Below are 12,273 nucleotides of genomic sequence, written 5' to 3' on the forward strand. Positions count from 1 at the left end.
TCTCATTTACATTTTCCTGACAGAAAGAAGTCTTTACATCTCTCACTCCCTCCCTTCTTCCTTCTATCTCCTGCTGTCAGTTAGCAGGCACACTGTTTGCAGTTTGGCTTGCAGCTTCACAGCCATGGAGAAGCCCATATTGTGTTCAGTGGCAGAAGATTCAGCTGAGGGAAAGAGCAATGGACTGAAAAGGGCTTAATTTTCATTTTACTACTCTGAGCGCTACTGCACAGAGCTTGAAAAAGGATTGCTCTCTTATTACTTTCAGAAAAAGTTGAAATAGTCGAAAATCTGATTTGCTATTTGTTACTGAGTTGTCTTAGGGGCAACATGCAGAGCAGGGATGCCCAGTCTCATCTGGTGTGGGTGCAGGTTTTCATTCCAACCAAGCAGAAGCCACACTTTTACAGAACGTCTATTGCAAGTCAAGATCTACTGATTAAACAGGTGGAATCAGATGTGGCTCCTTCTGGATTGGAATGAAAACCAGCACCCACACTGACTTTTTGTGGATAAGATTGTTCATCCCTGATGTAGAGCCTCACAAATCCAGGATCCAGGGTTCAATCCTGGTTTAATTCTACCTTGCACAGCATGCTGATTGGCTGTTCTAATTTGCCCCTATGACTACATGAGGGTGTGAATGTGTGTGCATAGTGCCATGTAATGGACTGGGATTATACTAAAGAATGAAATTAATAAAATGATTATAAACTCCAGGTTCCCTGGATTGACCCTATGCTTGGGTTACTGTGTGTACATAGTTCCCTAACTCATATCTCAGGCAAATATGCAGGTAATTCATGCCTGTATTCATGCCCAGTGTTCCCAGAGATGTACCACCAATGGTTACATAATGAAACTATTGGCTCAATAGTTGCTATGTAGTTCTTTATATGAAGAAATTTGCTCAGAGTAGTTATAATCCTACAGCTAAACAAAAATGGGTTGGGGTGCCAAAACTTGTGAGCTTATAGGTTTATTATTATTATTATTATTATTATTATTATTATTATTATTATTATTATTATTGTTGTTGTTGTTGTTGTTGTTGTTGTTGTTGGTTTTTTTTTTTTTCAAAACATTTACACTTTAGTTCACCTGTTTATTTACTCCAGCTGATGGAGAAATTTTAAATATATTTATAGCGTGGGTTTATAGAGCCCTCTGTTGTGCATAGCAGTAATAACAAGAGTGACAATAATTATATAAAAACTGTAGTTTGTCTCCATCTTCTGGTTAAAATGCACAATGCAGTTGAACTATCTGTTGATTTACTAATGGGATTTAGCCAGTGCGGCCCTGCGATGGACTGGTGACCTGTCCAGGGTGTACCCCTGCCTTTCGCCCTATGTGCGCTGGGATAGGCTCGAGCAGACCCCTGTGACCCTAATTAGGAATAAAGCGGGTATAGACAATGGATGGATGGATGGATGAATGGATGGATTTAGCCAGTGCAGCAATATTTCAGTCAGTTTGTCAGTCTCAGTCCTCTCCTCATCTCTCTTCTCTCCCCTTCAGCAGTACTTATCAAAGCTGCTACTCAGAACTGAATGTAGTGTCACAAATTGGGTTGGGTTGGCATCTCAAATTGGTCAACTGTGGTGCAGAAAATTGACAGAAAGTTGATTATGTTGGAGCAAATCGGGTTAGAATGTACTGTCGCAAATTGGGTTGTGCAGCAATCGGGTTCGGTTGACATCGTAAATTGGGTTGATTGTTGAGCAGCAAATTGGGTTGTGTTGATGATGCAAAATCCATTCGACGGTTGTGCAGCAAATTGGGTTGATGGTGGCAGCGTGAATTTTTTTTGGAATGTAGTGCTGGAAATAGCGTTGGCTGTGCTGCAGCAAATGGAATTGGTTTGATGGTGCAAATCAAGTCAACTGTTGTGCAGCAAATCGGGTTGTGTTGACGATGCAAATCTGGTCGATGTTTGCAGCAAATCAGGTTGGATGTGGAGGCACAAAATTTGTTTTAACATAGTGCCGCTTAGAATATATTGTCACAAATTAGTTTAAAAAGGTGGTGTCACAAATCATGTTATAAGGTGGTTTTGATAAAATCAGATTATAAGGTGGTCAAATCAGCTGAAGATGATGTCTACATCAGCTTAAAAGGTGGTGTCACAAATCAGGTTGTAAGATGGTTTGGTGCAAATCAGTTTAATAGGTAGTGTCACAAATCAGGTTATAAAGTGGTCTTGGTGAAATCAGCTTAGAAGATGGTTTTGGTGCAAATGAGTTTAGAATCTGGTCACAAATCAAGTTATTAGGTGATTTTAATGCAAATCTGCTTAGAAGGTGGTGTTGCAAATTGGGTTGGCTGTGATGGCATGAACTGAGTTAAAATTGGAGGAACAAATTTGGTTAAAAGTGATGCAATGCAATACAGGTTAAAAGCTAGTGGTGTTGGTCAAAATCAGTATAGAGGGTAATGTCACAAATCATGTTATAAGGGGGTTTGGGTGCAAAGCAGTTTCAAAAATGGTGCAAATCAGCTTAGAATATTGTTACAAATCAGTTTATTCAATTTAAATCAAATTTTATTTGTCACATACAAAATCATACCGACGTCTTTGTTCCAAGAGAAAGATAAATAAGATTAAAGAAAAATAGAAATATAAAAATTAACAAGTTTTAGAAATATGTAAAAATATGATAATATTAAAAATATATATATATAAAAATATTTTAAAAATTTAAATATTTAAAAATATGATCAATTAATGAATAACCAATGAGATATAGGATATATGCATATACAATATCTATCATATTTTACCATATATATGATATATGGTAGAACAATATATAATATGTAAGAAAATACAATATATCCATGAGATAAATATATAGATATAAAAGACATAAATATGAATATCCAATTAGAATCATAGGCAGCACTGCTAATCATGTTGGGTTGGAATTAGTGATGCAAACTTGGTTGGCTCTGGTAGGGCAAACCAGGTTGTGTTGTTGCAGCAAATTAGGTTGATTCCCAATGCAAATCAGGTTGTCTGTGGTGTCGCAAATCAGGTTTAATTGTAATCATAAATCAGGTTTGTTTGCAATGCAAATCTTGTAAACTATGATGGTGCAAATTGGGTTGATTGTGTTTGTTTTTAATAGGTTGTGTTGTCGCTGCAAATCGGGTTGAATCAGCAATGCATATTGTGTTGGCTGTGCACCAATTAGGTTTTGTTGGCTATGCAAATCGAGTTTGATCTGGTTGTGTAAAACAGGTTACATTCTGTGCAGATCTGAATCTTTGAAATTGGTGTCCCAAATCAGGTTGTGTGTTTGTGCAAGTTGGTTTAGAATGTGTTTAAATCATCATAGGAGGTGGTTTGGTGCAAATCAGTTTAATAATTTTGCAAATCAGCTTAGAAGGTGGTGCAAATTAGTTTATAAGGTGGTCTTTGTGCAGATTAGCTTAGAAGGTGGTTTTGTGCAAATCAGTTTAGAATGTGGTGTCACAGATCACCTTAGAAGATGGTGGAAACTAGTTTAGAAGGTGGTGTCACAAATTAGGGGATAAGTCTTTCATCCAGTCTTCCATTTGAATCTCATGTAGATAATATCACTAGGGTATCCTTCTTTAATCTAAATATGTCACTACATTATGCAGAAATACTAGTTAATGTTTTTGTTACCTCTAGGGTGGATTAATGTAATGCCTTACTGTCAGGATGTTCCAGTAAGTGTATAAGCTCAAGTTGGTCCAACTAAAAGCAGAAAATATGAACACATCACCCCTATTTTCGCCACACTGCATTGGCTTTTGCATTAATCATAATATACTATTTCTGACATATAAAGTACTGAATGGTCTTACACCACAGTTTCTAAGCAAACATTTGTTTTTTTATGATCCTCCATGCCTACTTTAATCAAAAGGTGCAGGTTATTTGTTAGTATCTTAAGTAGTAAAGGCTAATCTATCTATCTATCTCTATGTTGAGCCAAACATGCTACTCCTGAGCTCCCAGTGTTCTGAGTTTTGAGTGTGACTTTTTCTCCTCTCCGGACATGCTTGCTCTATCCTGATGCCCTACATCTGATTGGAGTCTTGTCACTTGGTGGTGCACACTGCTGCTGGGGATGGCTTAATGTAGAGAGCCTGGAGACCCATGCTGACTGCAGTGGATGGAGATTATGGCACCATCTTTGAACCGCTGTTGCACCGTTCAGTTTTGTGCTCAGGCTTCATAAGTGAACATTTGAAGGAATTTACGTTAAGTCTAAAATGTACTCATTTGACCATGACTGAGTAGATCGGGTTGAGTTGGTGACGTAAATCAGGTTGACGGTTGTGGCACAGATCTGCTTGAACACTGGTTGTGCAAATCAGGTTGTCTATCATTGTAAGTCGAATGGGAATGTGACTGTGTAAATAATATTGGGTGTGCAGATCGGGTTAGAGTTTGTGGCTCTTTATCTTTCTATTTGTTGAGCCACACATGCTACTCCCAAGCTCCCAGAGTTCTGAGTTCCCAGTGTGATTGCTTCTTCTCTCTGGGCATGCCAGATTTATCCTGATACCCTACCTCTGGTTGGATGCTTCTTGGTGCACACTGCTGCTGGGGATGGCTTAATGTAGACAGCCTAGAGACCCATGGGACTGCAGTGGATGGAGATTATGGCACCATCTTTGAACTGCTGTTGCACCTTTCAGTTTTATGCTTGGGTCTTCATAAGTGAACATTTGATCGAATTTGTGATAAGTCTATAATATACTCAGAAATTATGCAAATCGTTTCACCATGACTGCGTAGATTAAGTTGAGTTGGTGACGCAAATCAGGTTGACGGTTGTGCCACAGATCTGCTTGAACATTGGTTGTGCAAATCAGGTTGTGTATCATTGTAAGACGAATGTGACTGGGCAAATAATATTGGGTGGGGTGTTGCAGATCAGATTAGAGTTTGTGGCTCTTTATCTCTTTATTTGTTGAGCCACACATGCTACTCCCAAGGTCCCAGTGTTCTGAGTTCCCAGTGTGACTGCATCTTCTCTCTGGGCATGCCAGATTTATCCTGATACCCTACCTCTGGTTGGATGCTTGGTGGTGCACACTGCTGCTGGGGATGGTTCCACATGGACAGTCTGAAGACCCATGGGACTGCTGTGCACTGAACCACACGGAGACTATGGCACTGTCTTTGGACTGCTGTTGCGGTGGTCGATTCTGTGCTCAGGTCTTTATAAGTAAAAATTTGAGGACTTCGGCAGGAAGGAATTTGTGTTAAGTCTACAGTGAAATTTCACTGACCTATAAGTTGCTCAAGAGCTCTTGGTTGCACAATTGCACTTGACTATAAAAGGTTGTAAAAAGGACATTATTTAAATTCTCACTTTGAGTCTCTCAAATGAGTCTGGATCCTCTCAAGGTTTCTTCCTCATATCATCTCTGGATGTTTTTTGCCACCGTTGTCTCAGGCTTAGGCAATTAGGGATAATTGAATTTCAAGCTTTGAATTTCAACATTTTTTTTATATTTCTGTAAAGCTGCCTTGATACAAAGTCCATTGTTAAAAGTGCTATACAAATAAAATGGAATTTAATTCTTTAATAAGATGGTTTTGGAAATCCATTTAGAAGGTGGTGCAAATTAGATTAGAAGGTGGCGGTTGTGCAAATCAAAGTAGAAGGGGCTGTCGCAAATCAGGTTATAAGATGGTTTTGGCGCAAATCGGGTTGAATGGAGGTGGAGTTTATATTGATAGGTCACTGTCTCAACACAGTTTACGCAAGAACTTGTATGGTGGATGCTCAACATAAACAAATGATAATAAATAATTGCTGGTATGGGGACTTGTTCTGTTTTTTAAAATTTTGTAAGGAGTCTCTATGTAGCAGACAGAAGTTATGTTAAAGCTGGTTATGTTTTTCGGTACAGACAAGTCTGTGGCTTTTCTGGTTGCAATTTCTTGGCTTTTAAATTCATGATAGAGAAAAAATAGAGGCAGATAAGGAAACATTGTAGATGTTCCACAGTATATAACAATAAAAATAATAAATAATTAATTGTTAGCATTAGTGAATTGCTATGGTGGAGGAATAAAACTTACGTTATTATTGGAAAATAATCAACTTCATGGAGGTAAATTCCTGTTCAGCTCTATCACACCACACGACCCACGCACTGGATATTGTCCTACAGTATGCTTCATGTTATATTCCTTACTTTTTACAGCACACATGCTTCACACTTGTTTTGGGTGTGGTATGATGAATAATATCTTCATAATGTGTTGCTTAGTCAGAGATTTCATTCCTGTATAATAAGCATATGCTTGTTGCCAGAAAGTGCTTCTCTTCCAGTTTTGTCTGATCTGACTAATAGAACCTGGTTTCGGTGGCATCTACCAAACTCTTTTTATGTTTGCAGTTAGATAAAAGAAAATGCATAGTGGAATAATGATAATAATAATAATAATAATAATAATAATAATAATAATAATAATAATAATAATAATAATAATAATAATAGCAATAATAATAATTTCTTTAAACCATGCCATTTTGTTTTGTATTTTTTATACACTTTTATATTCTTTACCAGGCAGGTTCATAATGGCTCCAGTTATTTGTTACTTCCAAAATAGTATTATTGCCATAGTAATAGATATGGGTGGTGCTGGTAAATATTTTTTAAAGGTACTGATTGATTTTGAAAGTCAACACATTTTTGTTTCATTTGTTTATTATCTACTAAGATTACTGATGGGATTTTGGTATCTTTTATATATGTATACTGCATTGAAACAGGAAGTCATGGATGACTAAGAGTTCTTGATAGATAGATAGATAGATAGATAGATAGATAGATAGATAGATAGATAGATAGATAGATAGATAGATAGATAGATAGATAGATAGATAGATAGATAGATAGATAGATAGATAGATATTTAATGCAATATAGCTTATGGCCACTAGATGTCAACAAAGGTCTGCCATTTGTTTTCAGGTTCAACATCTCTTAAAATACTTGTAAATTATCAGTTGTAAATAATATCACATTGATTTTAATTGCTATCCGGGATTAAAATATTAACAAATCTCGGTTAATGATTTAATTTCGTCTATGAAAGACAATTCCTCTTATCATTTGTGTTATATATCAAATATACACAAATATATATCATTTGTGTGCAATAATTCAATAATTACTAATTCAGAGATTTCTTGTCTATGGAGAAAACATTTATTTTTGACCTTAAGACTTTCGTTTTTGTTGTTGTTTGTTTGTTTGTTTGTTTGTTTGTTTGTTTAATTGCTAATGCACTGGGGACCTTGACAGAAAAAAATACATTTTGTAAAAAGAGAAGAAAAAAAAAGAAAGAATCCATGAAATATTAAAGATTTTAATTGAAATAAACACTAATGCAATGTGGTCATTACTGTATAATGTTTGAATAAAAATTAGAATTAGTTTTAAAATAAGATCAAATAAAATGAACACATTTAGTTGAAATAAAAGAAAATGGATTAAAATAAAAAATGAATTGAATTAAATTTCAGTTGAAATAAATACTAATGTATGAGGTAAATGGTACAAAATAAAATAAAATGAAAATAAAATAAATTAAAATAATAATAATAATAATAATAATAATAATACAAATAAAATTAATTTCAGTTGAAATGGTAGTATAATTAATAGGTGTCCTTATTAATAAGTTTATTAATAATTAATAATGTAGTTGGTGCAAAATAATCTAAAATACATCAGAGTTGAATTAGTTCCTAATACAGATGCTGGACTAAAAGGATCAGGTTGTGGAGTCATTTCATGCAGCACTTCTCTAACGCCTGCACGGGCGGATGCGGCGCGTGCCCAGTGCCACCCGCTTTCCCACTGCGTTAACGCGCGCCCCGTGTTTCTGAGCGCTCGCGCCTGCAGGTTGGAGGAGTGCTCTCCTCGCGCGCGCGGCTCTGTAATCTCGCCTTTTCATTTCTCTCTGCAAGACCAGAACAGCTCCTGGACGCACGGACGGACGGACGGACAGCTTTAAGCAGCAAGCACTAAAGGCACAGGTCTCCTCCTCCTCTTCCTCTTCCTCCCCGTGTTTCTCCTCCTCCATCACCGCCTTCGCCTCCCCCCTCCTCCTCCTCCTCCTTCTTTCCCCGGTTTATTCCTCCGCGATTTTTCGCCGAGATCCGCAGCCGGGTGAACGCGGAGAGCTTTTCGGTAAGGGGACTTTACTCGAGAGCGAGGCCCCCTGGCCCCCTCCTCCTCTTCCTCCTCCTCCTCCTTTTCCTTTTCCCCCCGCTCCCTTTTCCGCTTCAGACCCGTGTTTGTTTTGTTTTTTTTTTATTTTATTCTATTCCGTTTTTTTTGGTTTTGTTTTCGTGCGATCGGATTTATTTGGAGGATTTGGGAGCTCCGGACGAGGCCGCGGGCTTGAGCGCAGGAGGGGGGATGACTTTAGAGTCTATGATGGCTTGCTGCCTGAGCGAAGAGGCGAAGGAGTCGAAACGGATCAACGCCGAGATCGATAAGCAGCTGCGCCGAGACAAGCGGGACGCGAGGCGGGAATTAAAGCTTCTCCTTCTCGGTAAGTCTTGAGCGTCTGGCGTGTGTGTGTGTGTGTGTGTGTGTGTGTTAAACAAGAAAAAGAAGCGAAAACAGATCCTTGTCTGTGGTTTTGGCGTGGGTTCATATTCAGCCGCCCAACAGGTTTGACCGTGTTCAACTGTTCCTGCACGGGTAACGGCTCTGCGCTTCACATCAATGGACGCTAAATAAATATCAAGTCATTTATATAAAGCCATGGCGCTAACGATTTTTTCCCCCTCTCCTGTATGAATATGAATATGAATGGCGCAGTCAGAGTCTCTCTCTCTCTCTCTCTCCCTCTCTCTCTCTCTCTCTCTCCATACTTAACGCCCCCCCCCAACGCGACACTTGTATGTAGGTTAGTTAGCCTGCTTAGCCGCAGTGCTAACCGTTAGCATTGCTAGCTTTAGCCTCTGTGGGCCGACCCCGAACAGGTTGAGAGCAGAAATGTGAATGAAGTGTTTGCTTACAGGAATATTCAACATGACTTTTCTACAAGTGTATGGTTGCTGACACAAGTACGAGGCGCTTTCACGACATGACAGCTTTATTAACTAGTCTGTCATCTAGCAAATATTGTTGTTGTTGTTGTTGTTGTTGTTGTTGTTTTCTAGCTGTGAGATTTCAGAGTAATGCGGTTTTGTTCTCCCATAGCCGAAATGCCCGCCGTCACTCTTTAATACAGCTCTCAAGTGATTAGCCTAACATCAAGCTGCTTTAGCACTCGACATGAAACCCTCTCCATGACTAGGCCTTGTGTGTTGCACAACACTGATTTTTATGGCCAGCAGTGAATCATAACTCCGTCCTGTTGATTTCTACTGGTTTGTAATGGTCCACTGTAAATTCTACTGGTTTGTAATGGTCCACTGTAAATTCTACTGGTTTGTAATGGTCCACTGTAAATTCTACTGGTTTGTAATGGTCCACTGTAAATTCTATCGGTTTACTGACCGGTCTGAGGGTGGTCCGAAGAAGTCTGTGGTACGGTGTGTCTGTGTGACACTTCTCAAGTATTTAAGCCCTATTCGGACGGGATTTGGTTTCTTTTTGTGTGGTTGTGGGATACTGTAATTATCTCCAGAGCATCTGTAAGATTTTATTTGTCACCTCCAGAAACCTCCAGTCATGGTGTTTTGGTTTTTTTTTTTTTTTTGCATTCCTTTGTCACCTGCTGTGCGTGCACACATCTGGAAAGGTTATGCATCTGGTCGATAAAATGACCTGTAGAGATAACCAGACCAGAAACAATATACGAATAATAATATCATGGCCCTAAGCAATGTGTTAAAGTTTCCGTTGTATTCCTGTGGGGTGGTGGTGGGGGTTTCGTCTTCAGCTGAAACCAAGTTTAAAGCACAGGGAAATAAAACGGAGAGGACGTTTAAAAGGACAAGCAACACTTCCAGGGATTTTTAGGCAAGTACTAAATTCGTAGCCCCGGCTTCGACCTACATGCGTGTCACGTGACCTATGCACGTTATAGCAATTAGGTGATTATTAGTTGCAGTTGTCTTCAGTCATCCGTCGCCTTCTTCCATTAGGGTTCACCGCAGCGGATTATTGGTTGTACAGGTTTGGAGCCGGCACTGAGAGTACCCTGGCTTGTGAGTGCACCCCTATCAGATGGCATGGTTCCCTTGCTTGGAAATCGAACCCAGGTGGTTGTTGTGAGAGCACGGGATCCTATCCACCGGACCGCTTAATAAAGGACTGAACAATCATTTTCATGAACGATATGTTGTGTACATAGGATAGTCATAAAAAAAAACTATAAGGAAGTGATAGCTTAGTGTTTAAGACATTGGACATTATATCAGCATAGGCATTATCTGTAACAAAAATGAAATGGAAGTGCACCCAAGACAAGCTTGGAGATGCTGTTACACTAATGTTAATGCATTTGTTTTCAAGTCACTTTTGATGGTTCCTCTCAGTGACATGTGATCCCTCGAATTAATTTTTTGCATGGCGCAACAGGCAACTTTTGGTGGTTTGCAAATCACACACACAATACAGGAATCTGAATTCACTCAGAACCCAGAGATGGAAATGTTAAAAAAAAAAACAGAAATGATCCCGATCCAGTGAAATAATGAAAGTGTAAACAGGGAATTTGTGGTGGTGATGATTGTTGTGTCTGTGGTGATCTTCAGGCAAGGAACAGGGAAACTCTGATGTATGGACAACGTTCCTGGTGACATAGCCAGAGCTGAAAGGATTCAGTTAAAGCAATAGTGAGATCTGCAGTCAGCTTTAGATTCAGATCTGTTGCGATTCCAGGAGGAAGAACTCAATCAATTTGTCAAACTTCAACACAGTGATTCGAACTTTTCTCAAATTGATCTCGAGCGAGCGAATAAGTCCACGTCTCGTGGGTCTTTACACCATACTGTCACCAGCCAGCACCAAGCATCATGGAGGTTTTGTAAGAACTAGGCTACAGCTACACACAAGACAGTTTGAGGTCATCATTCCACTTCCACACCGTCTCCTAATCGGCAGGGTTTATTTTAAAACGACGGCCGTCTGTGGCCACACGCCCATGATAGTGCTGTGGGTGGAAGAGCTGAAGATCCATTAGGAAGTCGGAATGCGCGCTTTATCAAGCCATGCCAGTTTGTTTCGAGATCCGGACGTGTTTGTTGTGTGACTTGGACGGTGGAGTAGTGCTATCTGACTTAGGCACGCTCTGCATTCATTTCCTATTCATTTCCGCTCGCCACCACAGAACTGAGGGCATAAAAAGGGAGCTGATCAGTGTGAAAGGAGTGAAGAGGAAGAAAGTTTGGGCAAGCCATCTCGAGAGAAGTCAGCATTTAGGAGTGTGTGTGATGTGGCAAAAACATATGATATTTATAGACGTTCAGATGATATGCAATGTGCGTTATGGTTTATAGGCTTGCTGACACAATGCAGGCAAAAACCTAATGCCTACCAAAGTATTAATTTGATCCTGAATTCTCAGCTTTCAGTCCAATTTTGTTTGTAATATTTACAAAAAAGTGTATTGCGATGTGAATAACAATGTTACATCATCATATAACCCAGCCCTAGCTACTGTTATCTGTAGTTCAAAGGGTCTGTCTAGATCGTTCATGCTGAATTAAAACGTCCTCCAAAGCTCTTTGTAAATGAAATGAAAACCTATAAGTAATGAAATAATTCAAACCTGTTTTTTAAGATTGTGTAATGATCCATCAGAGCAGCCTAACGCCGATCAATCAGGACTCGGGGGGTTAAACGGCATTAGTCCGATGATTAATCTGCAAAGAAGTGAATTTAATGTCACAAGCTTCATGAGTCAGTACACAAGAAAAGCCGTGATTCATGCTCGAATTAAATTTCCAGTAAAAACATTTAGCCGCCTAACCTGCCGAGCGGAAGTCGAGGCCGAGATGCTCTGCCAGATTTCTCACCAAGCTGTTCATAAGAAATGTTTTGAAGCGTAGGGACTTTTAGCGCCTGTTATAGCGATGCCCGTTTTAACTGATTGGTCAAAAAGTGTTCTGTTTTCCTTCATAGAATTAAAGATGATTATTTATTTATGCATTTTTATGAAAGGACGGATGGCTTCCTGTTTCCAGTTTCTCAGTAACATTGCAAGCTGAATTATTTCAAGGAAGGGGGGGGGGGGGTAAACAAGATGATGGTCAGGCAGCAGATGTTTATATCTTTATAATGTAAGTGATAAGATAAGCTATG

The 12,273-nt window shown here is 39.2% G+C and overlaps 1 protein-coding gene across 1 annotated transcript in view; it reads left to right on the forward strand.

The window, feature by feature from the left end:
- Positions 1-7,861: 7,861 nt before the first annotated feature.
- Positions 7,862-12,273, forward strand: part of gna11b (guanine nucleotide binding protein (G protein), alpha 11b (Gq class)) — a 47,338-nt gene continuing 42,926 nt past the window's right edge. The window contains exon 1 of the mRNA XM_058418369.1: positions 7,862-8,566. Coding sequence (XP_058274352.1) covers positions 8,431-8,566 — 136 coding nt within the window. The 5' untranslated portion in view covers positions 7,862-8,430. The remainder of the gene's footprint in view (positions 8,567-12,273) is intronic.

The sequence above is a fragment of the Hemibagrus wyckioides genome, linkage group LG20, assembly GCF_019097595.1.
Source record: "Hemibagrus wyckioides isolate EC202008001 linkage group LG20, SWU_Hwy_1.0, whole genome shotgun sequence".
Lineage (NCBI taxonomy): Eukaryota > Metazoa > Chordata > Actinopteri > Siluriformes > Bagridae > Hemibagrus > Hemibagrus wyckioides.